The 26,423-nt window shown below is 38.7% G+C and overlaps 2 protein-coding genes across 2 annotated transcripts; one reads left to right on the plus strand and one right to left on the minus strand.

The window, feature by feature from the left end:
• Positions 1-13,981: 13,981 nt before the first annotated feature.
• Positions 13,982-20,888, plus strand: f3a (coagulation factor IIIa). Its single transcript, XM_058626365.1, has 6 exons — positions 13,982-14,142; positions 16,086-16,197; positions 16,676-16,869; positions 17,351-17,532; positions 17,619-17,787; positions 20,177-20,888. Exons 1-6 carry the CDS (start codon positions 14,088-14,090, stop codon positions 20,320-20,322), a joined length of 858 nt encoding a protein of 285 aa, XP_058482348.1. The 5' UTR covers positions 13,982-14,087; the 3' UTR covers positions 20,323-20,888.
• Positions 19,299-25,498, minus strand: acp5b (acid phosphatase 5b, tartrate resistant). The gene is made up of 6 exons (XM_058626364.1): positions 25,431-25,498; positions 24,964-25,154; positions 23,410-23,537; positions 23,130-23,327; positions 22,517-22,664; positions 19,299-22,024 (listed from the first exon to the last, which is right to left on the minus strand). Exons 1-6 carry the CDS (start codon positions 25,492-25,494, stop codon positions 21,785-21,787), a joined length of 969 nt encoding a protein of 322 aa, XP_058482347.1. The 5' UTR covers positions 25,495-25,498; the 3' UTR covers positions 19,299-21,784.
• Positions 25,499-26,423: the final 925 nt, after the last annotated feature.

The raw sequence follows: 26,423 nt of genomic DNA on the forward strand, positions 1-26,423 counted from the left end.
TAACAAACACAACTTGGACAGCATTGTTGTTATCCCAGATGATTAGCCTGAAGCAGACAGAGTGGGAGTTTTGAGTCACTTTCATACTTCACATATTTATAAATGACTGTTTTTTTGGTGCCTTAATGGCCTGTTTTCCTTTTAATTTGCACCAGAAACATTTAGTGTTCTTCAGTGAAGAAGGAAGAGCAAGCGATAGAAACATGTCTCCTCATCTGTGTGCTGGCTGAGCAGAGACATTTTGTTACAGTCAAGACCAACACACCTGAGCAAATAGTACTCGGATTGAATTTGTGAAATTTGGAAATATGTCACAGTTCAAAGTTCGCTTGGCTGTTTTTTTTTCATAACTTTGACTCAACAACACATAAGCAGATGAAAAAAAAACAACACATTTTTGTAAAGCCTGAATACGTGACCTATAAACATACACCCCCAGGATGTCCATATAAGGAGTTGTGTATTATTTCCATGGCGATTGCCAGAGACATGAGCACTAAGAGGTTTCAAATGTGACTGTAAACCTGTGTGTGCGGTTGCTGAATAATCCACATTGAAACCTAGGAAAAACCCTATTAACAGGGAAAGTGTGGTTGTGTGAGGTATAAACACATGGTCAGGGCTGACTGTTCTTTCCTGAGCCAGGAACCAGATTGTGACTCAGATACTCGCTCTCAGTAACAACATGGCTGAAAGGAAACACATTCACGCATTTAAGTCAATGCTAAATGTTCTCTTTATCTCACTTTTAGTGAGACTTCTCTGACTGCAAACTGAATTGTAAACTTTCGAAAAAGAGCGATAGATTCCACACACTTATGTGTACTATGTATGTATATATATATATACATATACACACACATACATACATAGTACACAAATTTTGATACAAAGATGCTTCAGTCTCTAAGTTCAAATGTGCTATTTTGCGACTTTGGCATTTAAAACTCTTTAAACTTATTAGCAACTATTTTTAAAAAGTGACAGCGTAGGCCTCACATGGGTTGCTCTTAGATGGCATTTGCCTATAGGAAATGTTTAAATTGGTTCCATATACAACCCACAGGGGAAAAAAGTGAGTTAAACAAACACCCAGAGGGCTTAATATCCATGTGCATCAATTGCAATAACGATTGGATCAGTTTGATTGTGTGAGGAGTTTAAACCTGTAGGTTAAACAGAGACTGAAATACACACACTTCAATTATTTCACTGAAAACACTGTTCATCCTTATGTTTAAAGCAGCATTTATGGGAAATCAAAAGCCTTACAAACTGCTACTGCAACGTCACTGTCTTGGCATGTATCAAAACCACGATACGTCTGAAACAGAGTGAGGCAAACGCTCAGTGATTTCCACTTCCCCTTTTAAACTGGAGCTCCAATATCGTAATTACTTTTACAGATATACAGAATTTTATAGTCCTGGTGGTTTATGCACAGGACACAAACATATGGCAAAAGCACAGTATGTAGTTTAGGTTTATTTGCACAGCTTGCTGCCTTTTTTGGCTCGAGAACCAAATCTCAGTCAAGTCAGAGCTGAAGAAGACTAGTAACTCTAGGAAAGCTGTCAATTGTTGAAAAATAATACACACAAGGTTGTGATTTGCCAGAGGAGCCAAAGCTTTTTGCTAAAAATGAGAAGCTGGTTATTTTTGGATCGCCACTACCAGTGAACCCCACACTACCTCTAAGTTTCCACACATCTTAGTCACATCCGCGTCATGAGCTCACAGAGACTTTGCAAAAGTGGTTTCATAGCAACTTACCACATGCCCCACAGTGAATGGTCAATAAAGAGAAGTCATTCAAAGAGACGCTCAGGCAAATATGACGCGCCCTCTGCAAACATGTACAGGTGATATCTGTATCAGTCAGACATCACAACAAAGAGGTTTGTTTCCAGATCGGTGTTCATGATAATCTTTATGCAGTATGGTGGCATGCTGGTATATAGTGCTCATACTTATACTTACACCTATACATGCCAAGAAACTGTGGATCATTAACTAGGTCAAAGTTCAAACATAATACCTTAAAATGTACATTACATTTACATTTAAGCATTTAGCAGACCCTTTTATCCTAAGTGACTTACAAGAGAGGAATAAGCTACATAGAAGAAGTCTTAGAAACAACTCCACTCGATAGGAATGGATATTTATGATTAATGATAATGATACCTGCATTTTAGGACTTGTGACTGAGGACATGAAATCACACTACGTAAAGTCAGAACTAAAATCTCTGATGATTCATGTTCTGAACATTGTAGCCAGTTCCCATCAGCATGTTGTGCATGTTTGGACAGACGTCAATGACATTGTTAGTGGGATAGTCCACACCTTAATGACTGAGCGGCTTCCAAACAAGGAGGCAATCCAAGCACGGCAGCTGATTTCTTAACTATGGACATGCACACAAACATATCATTGCATCAATTTGTAACACTTTCAAATAAATGGTGACAGTTTCTAGCATGACTACAAAGTGTTGCCAAACAAACGTGTGGACTCATCAGCTTGCTCTACTGCAAACAAAAGTTGCTACTTTTACTACTTTTCTGCAAACCATAGCACATGTAAGTGAGTTTGAGTAAGAATAAAAGCGCGTGTAAGAGTTAATAATTGTGAGGGAGAAAACAAGCAACGATAAAACAGAATTAAATGTCATGGGGGAGAGAATAGTTTTATGTGTGAGAGAGTTTCATTGAAGCGGACATTTAGTTTGTGTCTGTAATAAAGTCGCTTTGGATTTGTAATGCGCTGGTGATCGTATCAATGTTATACTGATCCAGGGATTAAAGCCTTCTTTTTTTTCTTTTTGTAATACCTGATGTCTGTATGTATCTTGTATGTTAATGTAGTTTGGTTTTGGTTTTGACTTCTAACTGTTCTCACTTAAATGGAAATGCCACATAAACCTCAGCTCTGACGCATCATCATCCCTTTAAAGAAACCCATATTCTACTGAAGCCACTGCATAACCCAGTCATAAAAACACACCATGTCTTGATCTGATAACATTCAAGCTTTCATCTGACACAGTGTATACAGTCATGTTACAACAGGTGAACACCAGCACACATACCAACACACCAAATATCCTTCTCCACATTCCTGAACAAGCTGAGACTTTGTGCCCAAACCAAAGTGGAAATTCACTGCATACACTGTTACATGCTTAAAGTGAGCCACTATTGTGTAAATGAAGTTCCTAACACATGAGTTTCTCTGACCAAATGGTCAAAAGCTGTGCCAGCCTCTGGCCTCTGAACAGAACATTCAGTACGTGAACAATGTAGTCAACCTGTACAAATGGCTCTTCCAGTAATTAGTGCACAGTATTACACAAGTAGAATAGTTGGTGTACTGAGGTGGCAGGAAAATGAAATAAGAGAGAGCTGACTTCATAAAACTCACTGTGGAAGTGAATTAACTCGACTCTACCTATAGCTTGCAGATAGAATGGAGGTGAAGGAGCAACCGTCCAGAATCATGAGTGGAAATTATGAAAACTATAACAGGAAACATGATTGCAATACAATCCTCATCTTGACTGTGTTCGTTTTTTAATACACAGTCAAGATGAGGATTGTATTTGCAACTCAAAGAAAAGTTCTGGTTTATTTAACCCTGGTTAACTGCTGACACTTCCAGTGTGCACAAACTAAAGTTGGTGTTGCTTTAGAAATCACTCGCTCCCTTTGCCATAGTCCATAGAGAAAATAAGCAATTTCAAACACATGAGGTGATGCTCTACGACTGCCTCTTTCAGTATGTTTAATTTGTTGATTGGTCATTTGGTGTTTGAAGTCCTCTGTGGTGTTGTTATTGTTGCTTTCCTGCATGTCCATGATGTCGTAATTGATGCATGGGTGGGGCAGGGGAAAAATGAAAACATGATAGGGCAGAAAAACCTCTGGGAAAGAGAATGATGACAATCGCCTTTTTTCAGCGGCTTCACTAAGCATTAATACTGTGAAAGACTCAAGACTCCTAGATCAATACATATATGATGTGGTGATGATTGTGGTCTCCCAGGGTATGTTTAGATGCAGAGAGGAAGTCTGGCTTGCAAACAAATAAGAGCTGCCAAACATTGTGTTTCAGAAAATGTGTTCAAAATATCTCTAGCCCTGCCAACCGTTAAGAACCGTTAATGAGTCAATGAAAATCAAGTTTACACTAGTCCTACTGTTCCAGATGCATTCCAAAGTCTGACATGAGAAAAATCTGCTGCCTTCTCCTGACCCATCCACTTCACACCATATTGAAATGAACATTACCCGCAGTATAAACACCACTGGACATGTTCCACATAGTTGTCATGTTACATAAAGTTCTTTGAAGTAACTCAACCAAAGAAAAGACAGAACGTGTGATGGTATTACCCATGACATAGGTGTTCTGCATATGTATGAATATTATGATATTATGATGACGTATTTTACCAGAAACTCCAAGACAGTGACGGACAACAGCATATAGCGGGTGTGGTTGACTGGCCTGTGTGCAGTCCAGTCTAAAATGAAAATGTAAGATTATACATTATAAAGAAGAGTATCAGATAACAATGACATGGACTGCAGCTCAAGCTGTGTTTACAGCAAGAAAGGCCAAATAATCCACTGGAATTTTCAATTCCCAAATGATTCAAAAGTGTAATGGGAGCCTGTGGTAAAATTTCCTCTGTCCAAACTTTTCCGACTGTCCAGGACTGTGTGAATTACTTGAAGTCAAGAAAACAGGTAATAATGCTGTGGCTCATCCGTGAACGTCTGTGTCCTCCAAACCATTAATAATGTGGTTTTAAACTGGTTTTAACTGCTCCGTTTTTTAAAGTAAGAAATAGACAGATCTACCACAACATCAAAACCACTTTTCAATTAGAATTTTGTGGCTGTTATGTTGCACGTTTTGTTTTTGTGTGACTATTTCAAACACACAGAATAAACTTGTGGCAGAATCATTGTAACTGCCCGGAGGCCATGTCAAGATGACTGCTGAGCGAGTGACACAACTCTACACACATCAACACCAAGTTAGTTACCTGCAGTCTTGTGGTCCGAGAGGTGGAACAACCAATAAGTGAAAACTCCAAAGATTTATGACATACATCATCTCTTTGGTTCTTACAACATCACACATCCTGATCCTCATTGATCAAGGGTTTAGTCCAACTCATGTCCAGATAGCACTATGCAACCAACAGGTCTCCTCACCAGATCCACAGCCAGCTCATCACAACATCTGCTGCCTTCATGACCAGCTCGATGGTCATGTCCTCATGTTTGTAATTTGTTTGATTAAAGGGAAGAAAGCATGTATATGTTTGACAAATGTGTTTTATACACATCAATAAACCTTCAACTTCTATAATAATGTTTTATTCTTTCAAATAAAAAATCATGATTAGAATTTCAGTTCCGTGACGCAGTCAGAAAATACATGTTTGTTATGGTTAGTGTACTATTTACATACTTTCTCTACATATGTTTAGTAATTAAAAAAAAGCAGTATATACGGTTATTCATTCACATCACACAGAGTCAGTCGTTGCACAAAGCTGGGACAGATTCAAAAGAGGAACGGAAATACAGAGACACTCGGCTCTCAGAGCACAGGTAAACATAGCAACATTGGCTGTAACCATGGCTCAACTACTCCCACAAATGAATTCCAGAGTGGGAGATGGCTGACGATCCTCCGAGCTACAGTAGCTGCTCTTAACCTCTTAACTGAGTCATTATCTGTGAGCAGTATGGAGAGTCCCGCTCACTGCTGCACCAAACTGTTGTGTGGAATTGTGCCAGAACTTAGTACCAACCATAAACACATGAAGTTTCCACTGAGAACAAACATTGCTTGTTTATCTTCAGCTGTTTCTCTCACTCACTCACTACACTTTTAGGTTGTTTGCTGTAGTTTCATCAACATCTCCCTTTTGATTTTTGAAGCCCTGTCATGTTCCCTGTATATAAGAGATCTAAAATTTTACAGATGCTGTATTTTAAAAATTAAACAGGTTTTTTTCTTTCTGTTCGTAACATTAATTAATTGTGCATGAAGCTGAGTGACTTCATCTTTCAGCTTCTCTGTTCAAGAGTCGACACAGCAGATCATCTCAACTTTATTTCCTAATGTTCTCAACATTTTTCAAGTTTCTGGCATGATTTGTAATAATTGACTGATTCAGAGATACTAATTGGCCAATGTCATTGTTGTTGTTATTATTATTATCAATAATATTAATATTAATAAATGGCAAATGCTTATTGTGTTATTGATCTTTTAGGTAAAACCATACTCTTTTGCATATGCTCACGCTGTCATTATCATCATTATCATCATGATGTCATGTCTGAGTTGAAATTTCAGGACATCAAACCCACATATATCCAGACGCAGCCATTCCGATGTCTGACTGTCCGCTACCGAATCCCTTCTCCTCTACAGCCACTTACGTAAGAGCAGATCAAGCCAAAGCACAATAACAGATTTTGCTGTGTTTTCTCTTCCTTGTGTGTCAGCCTTCTCAGGAAAGCCTCTCTTAAGCTTTTTCCTGCCAAGCTTTGAAAAGTGAAACACTCCCTCTCGCCTCCTCTCCACCATTAACCCGCTAAATCTGCTAGTGATCAAGCTGGTGACAAGGATGGGCTGATGCCATGTTATTTTTCAGTTTATATGAATCAAATGTTGCTACCTGTTCTTTTAACGGCCTGACAGAAGTTATTCTTTCAAACAACCTTAAGAGAACGAGACTTGGTCATTTATATCAATACTTATCACTGTGCACGTTCCCTGCTTAACTACACTGATAAATAAATAACTCAAATATTCATTCACAACAAAAATCTGTTGGTTTCCTCTTTTTTTTTTAATGTTCGTCTCTAGTATGAATGTAGGATCACACACACACACACACACACACACACACACACACACACACACCTCTGTCACAACAGGCTACATTGCTTTTTGTGAACATTCAGGAACTTTTGTACATAATCAAATATTTGAATGTGACGTGTTGGCAAATGACTAAACAAAAACTATAAGTTACATTCCAACATTTCTTAAGTGACATAGTTTGCAACTATGTGATGCAAAATTGTCACCAGGAGAGAATTGTGAGGAAATGAAGTTGTGTGTATACTGTGTAGACAGGATGTTAATACAATGAGGAAACACAATACTTTCCTGAATCAGCTTGAAGTGTGTAATCCTAAACATTCATAAACATAAACATTCAACTCCACTGTGTCCTAATTTCAGCCAAAAGCACCACAAATACAATGGAGTATGTATTATAAGTCAAAATATTTTGACGAGTGAAGTCTCAGTGTTATTTTCAAGCTAAATCTCAGACACTCAGCTGCAACCTGTGACCAGATGAGGATCCTGTGTACTTCAAAAATAAGGAAATACTAATCTGTTGGCACATCGGCACCACATTAGTGTCATGGCTTTGAAAATGAGTCTCTTCTGAAGAAACAATCACACATTAGACTCTTTTCTGTGGAGGAGGAAATGGCTGGTAGTTCACGTTTTAAAGTTTCAAAACAATTAGATTGTTGAGATTATGTCACAGGTTGTACTTTGATTTGAGTGAGTTTGGAGCTTATTCTCCATCATTCCAGAGAGATATTCATCCTGATTTATTTATTTTTCAGGCGAAGCTGAATTATTTTAATTTTTTGTGTGCCATCTTCATTTACTCTTCACTCTTCCCTTTACTATGACACCAAAAGTATTAAAAGAGACCTTGTGGTTGCAGAGATATACTCATTTTATATATGAAAGTATGACATTTTCAAGCAGAGACCTAAAAAATAGGCTTAGGGCTTAAGGGGTAAGTGAAATATTATTAAATGTTCATATTAAATATTAAATGAATATGTTATTTGCAGTTAGTCCACCTGTTACGCTCCATGTTTCATTAAACTTGAGGAGAAAGTTGCCTGCACTGTGTGTGTAGCTGCCTTTTTATGTCCAAGCTGTGGACCATGACAGGAATGCAAACCAACCCAGTGTTAAGTTCTTATCAGTTATCCAAGCTGATAAGAAGGTTAACTGTAGCCACTTGCTGCCTGACACCCAGAATGCTTCTGTTACACCAGTCTCATCCTTATAATCCCTTAAATCCCTCTACATTAAGCTAATTAAGATGATAGTTTAGTATTTTAAAGCTGTGTGTTTTTATCTCTGCTTTAAAATGGTCATCTCCTGAATTCATTACATGTACGAGCTGACACTGATCCCATCAACAACATTCTCCTCCTACTAGATCAATATCATCCTCCACAGAGTGGAATGTTGGTGACTGTTGAACACAGTTCCTCACACTACACACGTGTTTTGAACTTTTACGACTTCAGTTTATCGCCTTTGCTGCGACAGAATTGAGGTTTTCACTGTTTTTTTTCTCCAGCCTTCACACAAGATTATGTTGATGGTTCTTAACCACTTGTTTCCTGGTGAATGACATCCCTGTCCAAGCCTGAGCAAGTCTGCATCACCTTTTTGTCACTTCTCATTTCACAAAGCGATAACGTTTGCAGCACAGGTGGAACTATGCGATGAGCAAATCCTACTTTGTGCTGCTTCATCTACGGCCTTGTCAGTCCACTCCAAATCAGACCAGTGACTTACAAACTCATCTGTATGCAACACTAACATGTCCATACTCTGTGGCAGAGGGAATTATACACAATTAACAAGCCAGGAAAACAGGAAGTGCGAGATGACGCCCAAGCTCACAGGCCTTTGTCTTAGGAACATCCCTTCCCCCCAAGAAGGAAGAAATTTCCTTTTCCGTACAAACATCAGAAGAGAAGATGGTATAATGTTGATGGTGTACGAACCCTAACTCTAAAAACAACAACTCATCCTGACAACTTTGTGAAAAGGATATTATCAGTGATGGGCATTAGCATTTTGTCAGTGGTGATAATGAATGACATTGTTTTCTGACTAAATGTGTCTCTATTTGACCAAAATATTTTAAAGAGATTATACTTTAAGAATATATTTAGAATCAATCAAATAGAATTATAATAAAACATCATCAAAGTAACATTGTTACAATGAATATAGACTGATAACTGCAAACAGTAACAGAATATGAAACATAGGAAAACACAGACCTCCAAATCAAAACGTGAAGTTTTGATTCATGGTAAAAACTTTTCATTATTTAATTTATGGTGGTAAGTATTTAAGATTTATGAAAATCATGAACATGTTGTTTTTTTGCTGCAAATGGGAGAAAACAAGGAAAACACACAAGGAACAGAAGGAAGGGGATAAAAACATAAAGAGTTATAATGGCAGTTTCCTAGAAAACAACATGAATTAGCCTGGGCTTCATAATTATTGTAGTCTCTCCTAAACAGGGAAGTTGAAGGAGAAGGGGGATTCCTCAAAAAAAAACATGTCAGCAAGTCATATAAATAACCCCTAAAGAGTGAAACGCCTTTGAATATATTCTGCAATAATCTGTTATAATAATCTGTTCACAAGTTTAAACTGAATTAATACAAGTCACGTCCTTTTGTTTCCCTCTGCTGCTCCACTGTAACAAAGGATATTTAAATATAGCAGAATATTGTGAAGATGCGACTCTCCTTTGTTTCTTCACTCAAACGTGTTGTGATGAGGTTTCTGCTCAATAAACGAAAGATGAAAAATAAAAGTCAAATGAAATTGCTGTTATAGTTTTGGAGAGGAAGCATTTTAGTGTGTAGTTTTTGTAATATTCCACTTGTCACTTGTGATGTTTTCTCACCTGCTTTGTCATCAGCGTTGTGACATGTTTTATTTCATTGAGAACCAGCAGTATTTATGTGTAGTCTGTGGTCTTTGCTTGTACATATTAAATATCTCTTTTACCCAGCCTGTGGTGCATGACCTCTGCTTATGTTTTTGTATCTCCCATTGTTTGTGGACTTGTGCTTTGTTTTTCTTTGATTTCTTTCTTCTTTTAACAGTTTTTTGTAGAGTCTTGCATTTGGGTCCAGTCTGTTCCTAAGACAAAGTTCAAATATGCTCTGGATGTCACTTACTGGCTTCTTCTATTATTTCCGGGTCAGGGGCTCACGGTGCAGGGGCAGGAACTGTGGAGCATGTGCATCTAACGTTTGAACGTATACATGCAACTGTATTATCTCAGTGTTTTAGTCCAAATAAATTCACTTTAGTATCATTTCAGATGTACAAACACATACTTTAGTGCATTTTAAAAGTCCAGTTTTAGTCAGACTAATACAATATGCTTTTTGTTTTTGTTTTTTAAAGTAGTGTAAATATAGTGAATGTTCCAGTAAGTGTGGATTACCCACTCAACTGATTGTCAACAGTTTTCCATTGGTCCATAATTACAGGGACTTCTTGTATTGTGAGAAATATTTGGATAATGTGCAAAACTCTCAGAACCTGGAAAAATGTGTGTGACGTAAGAAGTGGAAAAGGAGGCTACTGATGAAAAAAGCTTTGTGCTGTCTGAACTAAAGTGTGCACTCCATGCCTGTCATTGGCCACTCAGTGTTTAATTAACATCATTGACAGTAAAAAAACAGTGTAAGAAGCTCATAATCCTGGCAGGAATAGATGTGGGAATGTCATTAAAGCAGAAACCCAGCAAACCCAATCAATTCACCTTGACTAATACAATGCAGAGTCTAATACAATGGACAAAAGACCAATGATCTCATGCTGCTGCACTGTGTACTGCACCGCTCCATTAAGAAATGGGCCACATAGCACAGAGTATGACTTATAATGAGACTAATGAGATGGATAAATGACTTGAACAAATAAAACTTCAATGGTTGCCAGGGCCTGAATGTCATTACATTACAAACACAGAACACGTAACACGTCTGATTTAATGCTGTTGTTGCTTCTCGTGTTAGTAGAGTTGATTAGGGACAATGGAAATTGTGTTTTCCCTCTCTACAGTTTATAGTTAAAATCACATTATTGGTTCATTTGCCATGATTATATTGCTTATAATATGAGTTATTCTCTAATTCTGAAAATGTAATGTGTGTGAACGTGTGATTGTGGCTGCGTGCATGGCCACACGCCTGCACTGGAACCATAATCCTTTCTAAAGAATAGTTGAACTCATGCAGTTGCATTCAGCACTTCCCGTCAGAGGCTCCTTAGTATTCAGAGCTCCTGGCTGGGCCCCTCACTGGCAGAGCAGTGGGTTGGGGGATAATGGGGGATAATGGGGGACGGGGTGAATGTGGGGGGAGCTCTGGCATGGCGCCAGACATATTTAGCCATCTCCAAAAAACAAAAAACACTCTGCAGGACTGTGCTGCATGAAACATAACGTGTCTCTGCCTGAACATGTTTACTATATAGAGATCATTCCTAAACCTTTTAAAGATCTTTTATGGTCAGTTGTGTTTTTTCTAATTTCACTCCATTAAATCTACCTTTCCACATCATAACAAACACAACCACTCACGTTGGAGTTTCTTACAAACAACTCTTCCTGCCACAGTATACACTGATTCCCCCTGTCATCTGTAAAGTAGTAATGTAGTGAAGTCTATAAATAGACGTGTAGTTCGCTCTCAGGGTGGAAATCCTGACTAATGAACTAAGCATCTGTGAGCCAAAATCTGCTGTCACCACAGCCACATCTGACCTGCTGTGGTGTCGTCATGCTGTAGTGTAACGCTCGTGTGGTCAGCATATCACTGGAATCATGTCATTCATTCTTTAAACTATGACGCTCCCGCAGACTACTATCACTTTTAGATGGTGTCATGTTGGCAACAGTTTGGTTCCTGGTCATGAATCTACACTTTAGTCTTACTTTACCATTCATTTGAGGATAAATAACCATCGATGACCTTTGTTTATGTTTGTTATTACAGACAGTTTTAGTTTTACTTTCGTGGATCAGAAAGTTTTGAAACCCTTGATTTTTTTTAACAAAAGAAAAAAAATATGCATCGGTTTCATTCCCAGTCAAACTTTATTAGTCACTATTCCACAGAAAAATCATGGGACACAAGAGCTGTTGGTTTGTTTCACTAAGATTCATCTGAGGGAACAATTTCAAACACCAAAGTCAGAAAATAACACATGTAGTGAATCAACCACTCCTGTGCTCCAAGATTTCAAATCTCTGATTTTCTCTGTGGACTTTGGTTCAAAGAGTTTGGCACTGACCTTATTTTCCACGAGAAAAGACTTCCCAACTTCCACATAGCAATTTAGCAGCAATTCCTGTGAGGAACTTTTACAACAACTTGTTCATTTTATTAAGAAAAATGTTTTTTTCAATTACAAAATAAAACTCCGAACATTACAGAGAAACGGTGTAGCAACGTGTCACTGCATGGGTGTGTCATGTGTGTCATGTGTGTCATGAACCTTTTGTGGTCAGTTATTTGAACAGAGCAGCTGATAAATGCTGATAAAAGTTGGCTCACAAACCTGTGTCTCACCTTCACTGGAGCAGAAAAGCCTCTTTATCTCAGGCCTATTGTGTTGGAAATATAATCCTTGAATAAAACTATGAATGGCTTTGTTTTTCAGACTCAGGCATCAAATACTGAAGGAGGGAAAGGAAACACTGTGACTGGATGAGAACAACTTAGCATCTAAGCTTCTTAGGAGTGCAACAGTCCTATTTCCTGTCAGTGTTCGCTGACTGGACACTGGTAAGTGCATTTTGAACAGAATGCAGAGTAACAGAGTTCAGAGTTAAGCGTGTAAACAATGAGACACTCTCACTCTCACTCATCTACTGCTTTATCCTCCACACGAGGGTCGTGGAGGGTGCTGGTGCCAATCTCAGCGGACACAGGTCGAAAGGTCGCCGGTCCATCACAAGGTCACATATGGAGACAAACACCAACACACTTTACAATCATCCTTTTTGCAGTGAGTCGTTCCACATGACACATCTGTCGTGCAGATCCTCATTATCACAAAGGACAATAAACATTTTAAAAGGATTATTCACATTTTTGAAGGTTGTATGAGGTACCGAGTGCTGTGCCCCCCCGCCCCCCCGCCCCCCGAGTCCCTGCAACAAGGACCAGTATAAGACACAGATGGTGTCTCTCTCTCTCACTCAGTGAAGACATAGCTGCCAGCAGAGTCACAAGACACAAACGATGTCATTAACAAGGTCCATTTATCAAAAGATTTCAGGATTCAGGACAATTTCAGGAACTGGGAACCACTGACTGCCACATGTACAGGGAGATATTTATGAGTGTGTATCTCCAGCTGGATCCACAAGTATGTTCATGTGAGTTATATACACCAGCAGGTGTACAGCTATGCATCGGAAAGATGCATCACCACCTAGATGGACGAATGAACTCGCGTCATGCGTCAAGTGAAAAGATTATGTACAATTTGAAGGGTCAGCCTGAGTTTCACAGAGTCCACAATACAGTAATCCTTGTATATTTAAACAAGTATTGTACTCCAGTGTCATGTGCTTGTTGAACATGCTTATTCAACGTTTGGTGCTGTTTTTAGCTTTATTTTTATTTACTTTAATGTTGTTTGTTTCTACCTCTCTGCAACCGTCTTGTTTTATGTTACTTTTGTTTTTGGTTGTTTGTTAGATGATATACTGACGGCTGATCTGGTACCTGTTATGATATATTTGTGTACATTATCCTTTTATTCAGCTCTAAGGTTGTATATGAAAAAAACAATAAACATATTATTGAGAAAAGCACTGATGTAAATGATGAAGAGCTAAATCCAAGTATCCCCTAAAACAGTTGGACACTGAAAATGTACATTGTGTTTAAAAAGAACATTATTAACAATATTACTACTAGAGCTATATAAAATACATATATATATATAAATATATATTATATAATATATACGACACGAGTTTACTAGTCAGTTACTTCATGGGCTCGTCCAGTGTGACGTCACAGGCGGACGCTCCTTATATGGTCAAACCTCCGAGCGGCCACAGAGTTAAAAATCAGTAGCTCAGAGTGAAAGAGTCAGAAGAAAGAGACGAGACACGCGGCAGCAGCAGCAGCAGCAGCAGCAGCTCACGGTCACGGTCACCACGCAACATGATGGACATGTGGACACTCCTCCTTTTATTCCTCGGCACATACTCGGCCTCAGGTGAGTTTCTGCTCGTGTTATAGACATGGAACAATGACATGGAACAATGACATGTAACCATGACATGTAACACGTGCTCACCGTCACCGTATAGCCTGGAAAATATCATAATAATAAGTAAAGCAGTAAATAATACGAGGTGGTAGATTTACTGTGAACAGACGATAAGCAGGATCTGCCTCTGTTGTAGTTTATGGTTATTTAATTGTAAATGTACACTCTGTGTGCACGGATACGCTTTATTGTGTATTTACTTTTAGAGAATTAACATCCATGTTTCAAAAGCATTGTTAAATATAGGCCGATGACACTGCTGAGAGACAGGTGACTACAGGTTAAACTGCATTGAAATCACACTTTAATACACATTTAGTGACTGTTGCTGAGAAGAGGCTTCCACTTGTGTTTAAGAAAAAAACATATAACATATTAAAGAGATTAAATAAAAAACGGGTAACAATGGAAGACATAAATAAAAGCTATATGAATAATAATTAAACAATAGAATAAACAACTACAACAATGTAATGAACAATAATTATTGGAGCTGCAACTAACGATTATTTTCATAATCAATTCATCTGTCCATTATTTTCTCGATGAATCGAGTAATTGTTTGGTTTTAAAAAATATTGATTAGTTTGTCAAACCTGGAAATAACGAGGTTCACAAATGTCTAGTTTTGTCCACAAACCAAAATGATTCAGTTTAAATGATTTAAATGAATTTAAATGAATGATTTTGTGATACGGAGCAAAGAAATGAAGACGATATTCACATTAAGAAGCTGAAACAATCACAAATCTTCTTCTAATCATGAAAAAAGCTTCAAACAAATTCATCGACTATCAAAATAGTTGACGATTAATTATCAACCAATCGAGTAATTGTTTCAGCTCTAATAATTATATAATACAATACACGTATACTTCTTCAAATTAACAGTATAAAAAATTATAATCGTGTACAGTTTGCAATAACAACACAATAGTGAAACTAATAATTGTTACATAATATTTGTAATATCATTGTGGATGTAAATTCTATATCATTTGTTGTGTCAGTGAGTAGTCGTGCTTTACGTTAGTGTTCATGCAGTTGTAACTAACAATCACCTGCAACACTTCTTTAAGCACCTTAAACATCATGTAACAAATACTTGCATTCCTTCATTTGCAATTACAATAACATACTTTTATTTGTGTGCGTTTGCATGTAATTGTCCTTTTACAAAAAACTGTCTCGTCGACTTGAGCGAGCGATTGCACAACTGAGAGCAGAGTGGGACCTGGGCGTGCTCTGTTTGCCCACTCTGCCCACAGAACTCAGCACTTCATGCCATTGAAACATGAATGAATGAATCCTGAATAAAAGGAATGATTGAGTGCTGCTGTAAAATCCTCCCGGACACTCAGTCGACCCGTAAACCTCAGACTGTTGATATCAAAACAGCACCGCACCTCACTTTGTGTTTGTAATCACAAAAACTAAAAAAACCACACGCGTGTGTGTGTGTGTGTGTGTGTGTGTGTGTGTGTGGTAGACCCTGAACAGTCAGTCCTTCACAATATATGAGCAATGGTGGTTTATTAACAGTGATAAGAGTGAAATGTTCCACTCATCATGACTTTCTTTAAAAACAGCTCAGCTCCTGACGACAGTGAAATGCTGTGTCTGAAATTCCTGGTTTTTTTATTGTTTCTGACTCTGCTGAAAATCAGCACACATCCACAGATCTGTGTTCAGTGACAACATATGTCTGGGGATTATTATCATTCATTCATTCATTCATTCATTCATTCAGTCATTCATTCTCTATTGATTATCCTGTTGAGCTCTGTCGTGGAGCTGGAGCCAATTCCAGCTGACACGAGTCAAATATTGACTTTTATTTTCCCGATGTCAGAATTTGGATTGTGACTGAATGATGTTTTGTTTTACAGGCTCTTTCCCTCGAGCACAGAATGTCACCTGGAAATCCACCAACTTCAAAACTCTTTTGTCCTGGGAGCCAAAACCATCAGTGGATTACTCCTACACTGTGGAGTTCTCTGTGTAAGTACCTGTAACCATTCCTACTGTAATGAACATGTACGTTCTGCTCTCGTGACTTCACTGACTGCTGCGTGACCTTGAAGGAATGAGTCACTGCTGCACCCAGGGCACGATAACGAGCCGTGATTGATTCTGTAAAAGCTTTTACTGGAAGAGATATTTAAGCACAAAGGTATCATCAACCTCTGGGATCCATGCAAGAACCTTTGTATATAATGTATATATATATATATATATACATACATATGTGTGTATATACTGTATATATATATATATATACAAATAAATGACTTATATTTTCGTTTCCAATCATGTTTTAGTTTGACCTTTAGACCGTTCCATTAAGTCCAAATGAAAGGTTTGGTCTTCACATCGATGACGATGCCGACTAACTCGCTCAAATGTATACCGTGTGTACTCTGCGTGTATATCAAAGACTCATGGTCCATCTTTAATGTCCTTGTTTTAACTGCTGCAGGCTTGGTGGGAACAAACAGAGGAGTCCTCACTGTATCCGCTCGTCTGCGACTCTGTGTGACCTGTCCAGCGCTCTGACTGCCCTGAAATCCTGTTACACAGCTGACGTACTGTCTCAACCGCTGCTCGGAGCCAAGTCTGACCTGACCGAGTTCCCCTACACCAGCTCACCACAGTTCTGTCCCTACCAAGATAGTAGGTTATTCTGATACTATAATAAATAAGTATCTATAATAATAATATTGTAGTACTATAATAAACAAAAAACAACAAGAATATGCTTTTGTTAAACTATTCTCTCTTCTTCTGGACACTGGTGCTCAGAGCTCAGTGTTTCCACACCTCTGAGAACTGACACTGGCCATGCACATGGTCACCTGGGGGAATAATCTATGCAGAAATGTCATTAATAAATGGGTAGATTTTATTAAATCTCAAAGAGATTAAAACAAAATGGACAAGTGTAGTAAGTAATTAGTTGAAAAAAAGAAGTAGAGCAACACAGCACCCTTTCTTTAGCATTAAATACCAGGTTAGATTACAAAGTAACACAACTCCAGTTTCAAAAATAAGTGTACATTAACCCTAACCCTAACCCTAACCCTCGTCCTCAAACTTAATTAAAGTGGTCATATTTCACTAACCCTCTCCCTCTCTATCTCTTCTTCCTCCTCAGCTGACATAGGAAGACCAAACTTCAAGATGGAGGTGAGCGAAGACAAAAAGAAAACCACTCTGTACGTGACTGACCCGCTCACGGCCGTGTTTAAAGACGGACACCAGCTGAACATCAGAGACATCTTCTCTGACCAGCTGCAGTATAAAGTGACCTACAGGAGAAACAAGAGCACTGGCAAGGTGAGCACAAGCCGACGTTACAGCGTTACAGCAACACACACAGTGTCAGGCTTCACATTCACATTCTCTGCTGCGTCTTTCTGCAGAAAGTGTTGAACTCAAAGACCAACATCATCGAGTTGACGGACCTGGACCGAGGAGAGAGCTACTGCTTCAACATCCAGGCGTACATCCCCAGCCGCGGTGTTGACAAGCAGCTGGGAGAGCTGAGCCACACCCAGTGCTCTGAAGATGACAACCAGCACTTCTTTAAAGGTGAGCAAGGCTGAGGGCGGAGAATACATGAGTAAATTACAGCTGCAAATAACCATTATTTTCATAATCGACTCATCGTTTGGTCAATAAATTATCGTAAAAACTTAAAAAATGTTGATCGGTGTTCGTCAAACCTGGAAATGATGATGTTCTCAAATATCTAATGTTAAATGTTTAACTTTTAATGATTTCTTTGTTATCAGAGCAAAGAAATGAAGAAAATATTCACATTTGAGAAGCTTCGGAAAACAAACAATCAGAAATCTTGTTTTAATCATGAAAAAAGCTTCAAACCGATGAATCGATTATCAAAGTAGTTGATAAATCATCGATTAATTGTTTCAGCTCTAGAATAAATGAGAAGTGTGAGGACACTGTCACTGCAGCACTGACTGATGCGTGTGTGTGTGTGTGTGTGTGTGTGTGTGTGTGTGTGTGTGTGTGTGTGTGTGCGTGCGTGTGTGTGTGTGTGTGAGTAAGGCCTCGGTGATGCTATGACATGGTGATTTCCTGACATGCAGAAGCAGAGCATATTGATCTTATTTCATCTCCCTGTTATCTTGCCTGTTCATGTTCACTAGTGCAGACCATGTAAGGGTAGTTTTGTCCTTCAGCTGAGGCCGACAGTTGTACATGTGTGTAATTAGGATAATTAGGTGTAAACTCTAACGTTAATTCCTTATTTCTGGGTTTATTTTGCTGTGGTTTGTGTTGTTGCTGGTTTGCTGTTGAACGTAACTCTAGTTTAAAGCGCTCGGTTTAACTCTCTGTGCAGTAAAGTTATAACGGTGTACGTTTGTCATGTCGAGCCACAGCTGTAGTGAGTTAGTCCAACTTTGAGAAATTAGATTTTGTACAAATTCAGTCAGATTATATGATGTTATACTGATAAAGAGTTTTGCTGATTTATGTTTGTAAGACTGAAAAAATATTACTTTTCCTTTGCTATGCACCTTTGCACCGTTGTATAACGTTGTATAACGTTGTTATTACCCCAGTTGTGGTTGTTATGTTCCGTCATACCTTCTCCTTTCTTGCCCTGTAATCCAAAGCTTTTAAGGCTGTTGGTGGTGAATAAAGGCTATTTGGTGAGTTTAGTCCCTGGATTACGTTGATATTCCTTTAGATCACGGGAGAGTCGGGTGTTGCAGGATTCCACCAAGTTCAGTGGGCATGTCGGCTCTTGCAGACTGTAACAGTAATCCTAACCAGGCTCAATCTCATGGTTGTTGAGATTATTATTGTGCAGATTTTCTAACTCCTGTTACAAAGCAGGACAGTTGCAGCTGAAAGCTCCCCCTCGTCATGAATGATCACAGTGGAATCCGTGTTTTCCCAGACTCTGTACTCCATGTTGTAATGCTGTGGCTGCAGCAGCGAGATATTTTCTAGCAAACCAACAGCGCCCTCTTGAGGAAGAAATATGTCATCATATGTCATCATATGTCATTTGACTTGTGATTATGCATCAACAATGAATTTGTTCAACACAAGCCTGCGACATACAAAGATCAGCCGGTTATCTGCTTTAATGTTGTGTCTCATCGCGATACGTCTCAAATACAAATACACCGTTATAACATAGTCACTATATTTCAGTAGTTCACATCCATTCATTCATTCACACCTTCATACAGCTCATCTACATTCAGCACTTTCTCTTTCTGTCACTTACGTATAGAAAAGTAGAAAAAGAAATCTTAATGCTCCAAATCAAAGTGAAATTCTGTGAGGAAAAATAAAGTTGTATTATAGGATAAATATTACAGCCTATGGAATATTCTTTTTACCTTTTCATAACTCTGTATATTAGAATAATTACAGCAGTGTTGACCCTCTATTAGTCCTGCTTTCATTATGTTATTCTCTCGGTCACTGGGACGGGTTTTTGAAAAAGAAAGGAAATAAAACTAATAGTCTTCACCACATATTTACACCCAGGCTTTAATACCTGTGCTCTGCCGCACCTTGAACCACTTGAGACACAAAATGTGTCCCCTTAACCATGTGGTGTCCGTTTGATTGCATGTGAGTAGAGCTGCAACTAACGATGATTTTCACTTTTAATGATTTCTTTATTATCCAGAGCAAAGAAATTAAGAAAATTATCACATTTAAGAAGCTTAAACAATATCGATTCATCGATTAATTGCAGTGGCTCAGTGGTTAAGACCAGTACACTGTGTGCGAAAGACATCATGGTCGCAAGTTGGACTCCACCCCTGGCTGATTGTACTCAATTCCATTGTAAGTCGCTTTGGATAAAAGCGTCTGCTAAATGACATGTAATGTAATGTAATGTAATGTAATGTAATGTAATAATTGTTTGAGCTCTACATGTGAGTGGAGTAAAGTAAAGTAAATATCTGTGTCACTTTGTCTCCCTCAGTATATTCCGTCAGTGTGATCGCGGCGGCCATCTTCCTCATCCTGCTGCTGATCGGGATAATCGTGGCCGTCACCGTGGTTTGCTGCAAGCGCAGGAAGAAAGCTCTGAAGGGCGGGAAAGAAGGCGTCCCACTTCAGAATGTGTAGCCTGTGTGTGTGTGTCACTGTAAGAACGAGCGGTACGACTAAACTGGGACCGAGTCCTGAGTCCTGGGTCCTGAGTCCCGGGTCCTGAACGGACAGTTGAGTTCAACTGTCCGCTGTCAAACACTGGAAATCCTCTCTGCCTTTAGTTTCTGTGAAACTGGCGCTGAATATGTTTGATTCTATGTGTCAGAGAGACATTAGAAAAGATGTGAACACTCCTGCTGTACACAGTTATCATACTGAAGCTGTATATTCCATTCCTCGTGTTATTTAATGTCTGTAGAAAACACTACCCATTGATCTTATTTATTACATTTCCCCTTCTAACTTGAAATCACTGTCACAACGAGCATTTGTTTTTTTAAGAAACTGCTGAAAGCTGCAAACGATGGGAAAGCAAGGTGTTGTACTGTATATATTATTTTTGTACATTACGCTTAATTTATTGTGTCTAATGGAGATTAACATGTTTGTATATGGAGCTGTTGTTAGCTGTTTTATACGTCAGATTGTTGTAGATCATTTTACGACTTCAAAATAAACATTTTCACGGATTTACAAAACAATTCATGAACAAATACTTTGTGAAATATGAGTAAAATATTATAGTGTGAATTGAAAACACGCGTTCACAATAAGTTTTGATGATTTGTTACAAATACAGTGAAAATGCATTTTAAATTTATTTCATCAAAACATTACATTACATTACATTATATGTCATTTAGCAGACGCTTTTATCCAAAGCGACTTACAATAAACCTTTTAAATTTTAAGTTTTAGCTCAAGCAGCCACACAGGAGAGTTCTAAAATAATATGTAAAGTGTAGTTTTATATAAATCAGTTGAGATTAAATTCACTTGTAAACTAGTTTTATTTAATTTTTAGATCACTTAGATTAGATTAAAACTTTGTCTGTCCACATAATAACACATCCATTATGAACTACTTAAAAAAGAGTAAACACTGGACTGTTACAGACAAATGTCTTGAGATTGAGACAAATGGTTCTGTCACACACACACACACACACACACACACACACACACATACACACACACACACACACACACACACACACCATATACGGAGCTAAACACTGTCTCTAAAATCAGATGCTCTATAATGACAGTATAATACATGTGACATGTATTGTTTGCTGTATTCTGCATGTGAAGAGAATCAGGACTTCAGCCTGTAAACAAAGCTGAAGGTGAATTCACATGTCTTTGCTCGATGTTCAGTGATATTTATCTAAAAGGACAAAACGGAACCTCTGGTGAGTCAGAGGACACAGGTGTGTGTAACTGTAGATGTTGTTACACACACCTGTGTCCCAAATCTGAGCCTTGAGGAAAAGCCTTGACTACATCATAGACACATATGAGGACAGCTCTGTATCGGTGAAGATGAGCTCATACTGTACACAATAATACACACCCTCTGTGCTTCACTACAGCGTTACAACGTATTCTTTGGTATTTCTGCCAGGAACGCACATTTCCCATTTGTCTGCAGGAAATTGACCGTCATCTTGTGCTCAGTGACGCGGACGTAAGCCACGGCTCCTACTGTGTGATTGACAGGACTGGAGTAGAGCTGCCAGGATGAAGGGACACTGTCCCTGTGAGTGGTGACAGTGTCACTGACGACGCCACTCCCACTCACTACATATGAGCTCCCATCATCCTCTCTGATAAACTGTCCGAGGAGGAGAGACAAACAGTGTCAACAACAGTGTCCTCACATTTACACTTCAACTTAAACCTCACACTAAACCTATCGTGACAATAACTTCTCTGCTCTTATTTCACAGAGCTTCAACACCTTAGCTCAAATACTACAACTATTATTATATATTGTACAGCATTACATTTACATCATTTCCCTAAGGGGATTAATAAAGTATAAGATTTAGATTACATGACATTAATATTATCCTCATCCACCCTTCATCTGTTGTTGTTGTTGTTGTTTAAATGCTCCCGGTCTCCATCTTGTTCTCTTTCCTCTCTGTGTAAGTGTGATGTTTTCTTTGTAATCTGCTGAACTGGTTTAAAGGAAACTTGGACAAAAGCAAAGGATGTAACACTAACCCTAGAACTTGAGGACACAGTGGGTAGCTGATGTAAGGATCCTGTTTGAATCACTTGACTGATTTTCTACATGATGATCTTCTACAGGAGCACATACCTGTTGATTGTGGTCATGGCCACTCAGGTACACAGTGACTCTGTATTTCTTCAGCAGAGGTCTCAGTCTTTTCACCAGACAAGACGTTGGTCCATGATTCCCAATAGACCACACAGGATAGTGACCAGCCACCACCACGTAGTCTGACCTGACGGTCGTCGAGAAAAACTCAAAACTACAATCACGACAACTTAAATATACACAAACTTTGTCTTGTGTATATAGTATATACAGCTTAAAGTATAGTGAACGTAGTAAATTCTCCACACTATACACAGTATAAGATGAAGGTTGCCAAACACTAGTAGACTGTTGCCACTCATGGATGAAATTGCAACAGTAACAATAGTATTGTGTGTTGTTATTGTGTTGTTTCCACAGGACGAGCGTGTGCTTCCTCGAGGCTTCTTCTCTATTTCACTGAGGATTCTAAATGTAGCCTTAGTGTCATCCTGACAGAATAGCACTAGTGCTAAATTGACTCTATTCATAGACAGTTTGTTATAATAAGTTTATAGATAAAGCACTTTTGTGTCACTATTATTATTAATAATCTAAACTTCCATGTACTTGGACCTGATAACTCAACCCATAAATCCTCCCACTGGCTCACCTGCTGCTGCTGCTGGCTAGTTTGGACCTGATCCAGTTCCACTGCTGGTCTGCCGCTTGTCGGTCTTCTGCTCCAGAAGGTTGGCTTTGGTCGTAGGTGTTTCCACAGAGCACCACTGTATCGATCATCAGGACACTCACTGACACATTAGTGTGTGGGACAGTGAAGTGGAGGTCGTAATAGAGAGCGGGGTAATTCCTACACACAAAATCATATCATATCATATCATATCATATTATTACATTTGATATTTCAAACCATGTTGATGCTGTTCACTTACCATCGGTGGGAAATGTTTGAGTAAGCTATCTGAGCTGAGATGTTTCCCTTGTGGTCGTGGTTTCCGCCGACCAAATACCACGGGATGTGCAGCAGAGAGGGCTGAAAAAAGACCTTTTCAAATGTGTGCTGTGGAAAAGAAAGTGCATTGTAAACAGTAAATAAGCAGCAGGAAATAAACAGCAGGAAATAAACACAGGATTTAACACGGTATTTGATCGAACTTTTCTCAAAGATATTTTTACACATTACAAAATCACAAAACAAGAAACCTTATCTAACCCAACCCCACCCCTCAAAACACCTCATTACATTGGAGGTTTTTAGGTCATGTCATTAAGACAAGAGGTCTTTATTCAAGAACGATTAGGTTTGAACAGATGAACATATATTGTGTAAATATCTGCTGACGTATTGTATTTTATTTTTTCTCTGTATTCTCTGTATTTAAGACGGCCTTTACATCCATCCCTCCATAATAATAACTAGCAAACACACTTTAAAAACTAATTAAAAGTAACTAACTAAAAACAAAAAGTCAGAACTAATGTAAAATCCAAAAACTAGAATAACCTTGCTTCAGATCTTGCTGTAATATGATTGAAGATTATAAGAAAATTATATGATTCTAATGCATTTTTACTGAACTGTGTGTGAACTGAGGGAACAAGGAAGTTTGGGGCATCAGCTGTGACTGTGTTTATGTTTGATGATAAATAAATATGAGAGCTGGTTTATCAACTCAAACAATGTTACCACTGTCAAGATGAGTTTTGTGTGTAACAACAACAAGAGTCACTTCCTGGTATTGAACAAAAACAAGGAAGACATCAAGAGCCAATCAAACCAATGACTTACATCAACTTTCAAACACATTTTCACAGACAACATTTTCTATTCTAACAGATGCTTTTAGATAGAACACACATGTAACTGCTTATAAGGAAAGAGAGACGCTGAAAAAACAAACCTGTTTATATAAATAACATCACTACTTCCTCCTGAGACTCATAGTCAGGAAAACAGTTTCACATAATCCCATAATCTGAATTATGAAGTATTGAAAGTATTCTGACGACATAGTTCTCTTAACTATCTTCAACAGCTCTCAGCTTCACCAGCGTGTAATAAACAAAGATTTTGAACTCATAAAATCACTTGTACTGAAACACTGACAAAGAATTATAAAGCATTAAAGTCATCAGCTGTCCTGCAACAATCCCATAAAACTAAGCAGAGAATCGATCAGATGTAATAATAATCCCCTAATTCATGTGACACATTGATGTACATGTATTAAGTAGGTAAAGTTTATTTGTACCTAAGCATCTTTTACAGATACTAAATCAGCGCCTTACAACAAAATAGATGCACAGATTAAAAGCAAATAGCAATAAAAAAAGAATGAAAAATAAGAGACAGGACAAGTGGAAAGAGGTTAGTTAAAACAACACACATTCAGAGAGTCGTTCATGCACTGCTCCACATTCAAACAGCAGTGAGTGAGTGAGTGGGTGAGTGAGTGAGTGAGTGAATGTTTGCTGTTGGTTCATACCTTAAAGCGAGCGTCCTCCACATTGTCCACACCACTGAAGTAGAAGTGATCTCCCAGACTGAGGACAAAGTCCACTCCTTCAGTGTGGGCCAGTGTGTCCAGCTCTGCAGCAACAGCCTTCTCATGGGGAGTGTAGTAAGGAGGGAGAGGGAGGCCCCCCCAGTCAGCCAGCACAGCGAAACGCAGAGCAGCTGCAAACAATGTTAATGTTTTAAATGGTTTTTATTTATATACTTGATTTTTTTTTATTTATTTATTTTGTTTTAATTTCCAATGTATTAACTTGCTTCTGTAAAGCACTATGAACGTGTAAGAATGGCGCTATAAGAAATAAACTTAACTTAATCAACACAATCTGTCTAAAAACCAAATGTTGTGAAATCCACCGTTTAGTGTTGAAACAGAGATGGTCAGTGTGTGTGTGTGTGTGTGTGTGTGTGAGAGAACATGTCAGAGTTCAACTGTACCTTCCTGTAGAGTTAGCAGAGGAAAACAACCGAGCAGCAGCAGCAGCATCAGCAGCAGGTCCATGACACCACACACACACTCACACTGATCTAAACTGAAACATACTTCACAGTTGTTCACTTCCTCAACAACAACAACAACGTTTCCTCTTATCAGCGCGTGAGAGAGCGTGACTCATGGACTTGACTTGTCTTGACTAGTCATGAGGCATCATGGGAAACATGATCGCAATCACAGGAGAACATGAAACACACACACACACAGACACACACACACAGAGTGCTGTTTGTGTTCACAGGATAAACACATGTCACGTTTCTTTGTTAACACCGTGAGTGGCAGGAGTTTCATTTGATTTAATAGTTGATCACGAGCTTGGTTACATACGCAATAACGCATGCATTGTCGCTGCGCACGGGACAGGATGACAGACAGAAACACACCTATCCTCAACTGACGTCCCGCACTTATGTTATTATAACTATAATAATAGTAATAGATCGCTTGTTAAAGCGCTTTTCTTACTACTGTTGTCTGTTGGACTGACTTTAGTTGACTTCTGTTGTAAAGACGATCAAAACGTGAGCTGACAATTTAATAACCAATCAGAGAAAAACCCTTCTAGCCAATCAGAGGCGAAGAAGGCGCTGCCTTCCTCTACCATCCTGGGTAGGCTTCTCCCGTGCAACCCGTCACCATTTGCGGTATAATAGCACCCCCTACTGGCAAGCCGTGGTGCCAGTGTCGTGCATAACTACCAGCACGACATCAGTGCACACTCAACTCAGGGAACATTCATTTGTTTATTCCATTGGCAGATTGTGTTTTTTATAAAAGACAACATTTTAAATCAATTTAAGAACGGGGCTGTTTTTGCAGCTACTTTCACTAAACATGTGCAATATTGTCAGAAAAACACTAACTGTGAGACTGAGTGTCTCCAGATGAATCATTTGTGGACAGCTGCCAGTCAGGAGAGTTCATTCATTCAC

This window comes from Solea solea, chromosome 1 (genome assembly GCF_958295425.1).
Source record: "Solea solea chromosome 1, fSolSol10.1, whole genome shotgun sequence".
NCBI lineage: Eukaryota > Metazoa > Chordata > Actinopteri > Pleuronectiformes > Soleidae > Solea > Solea solea.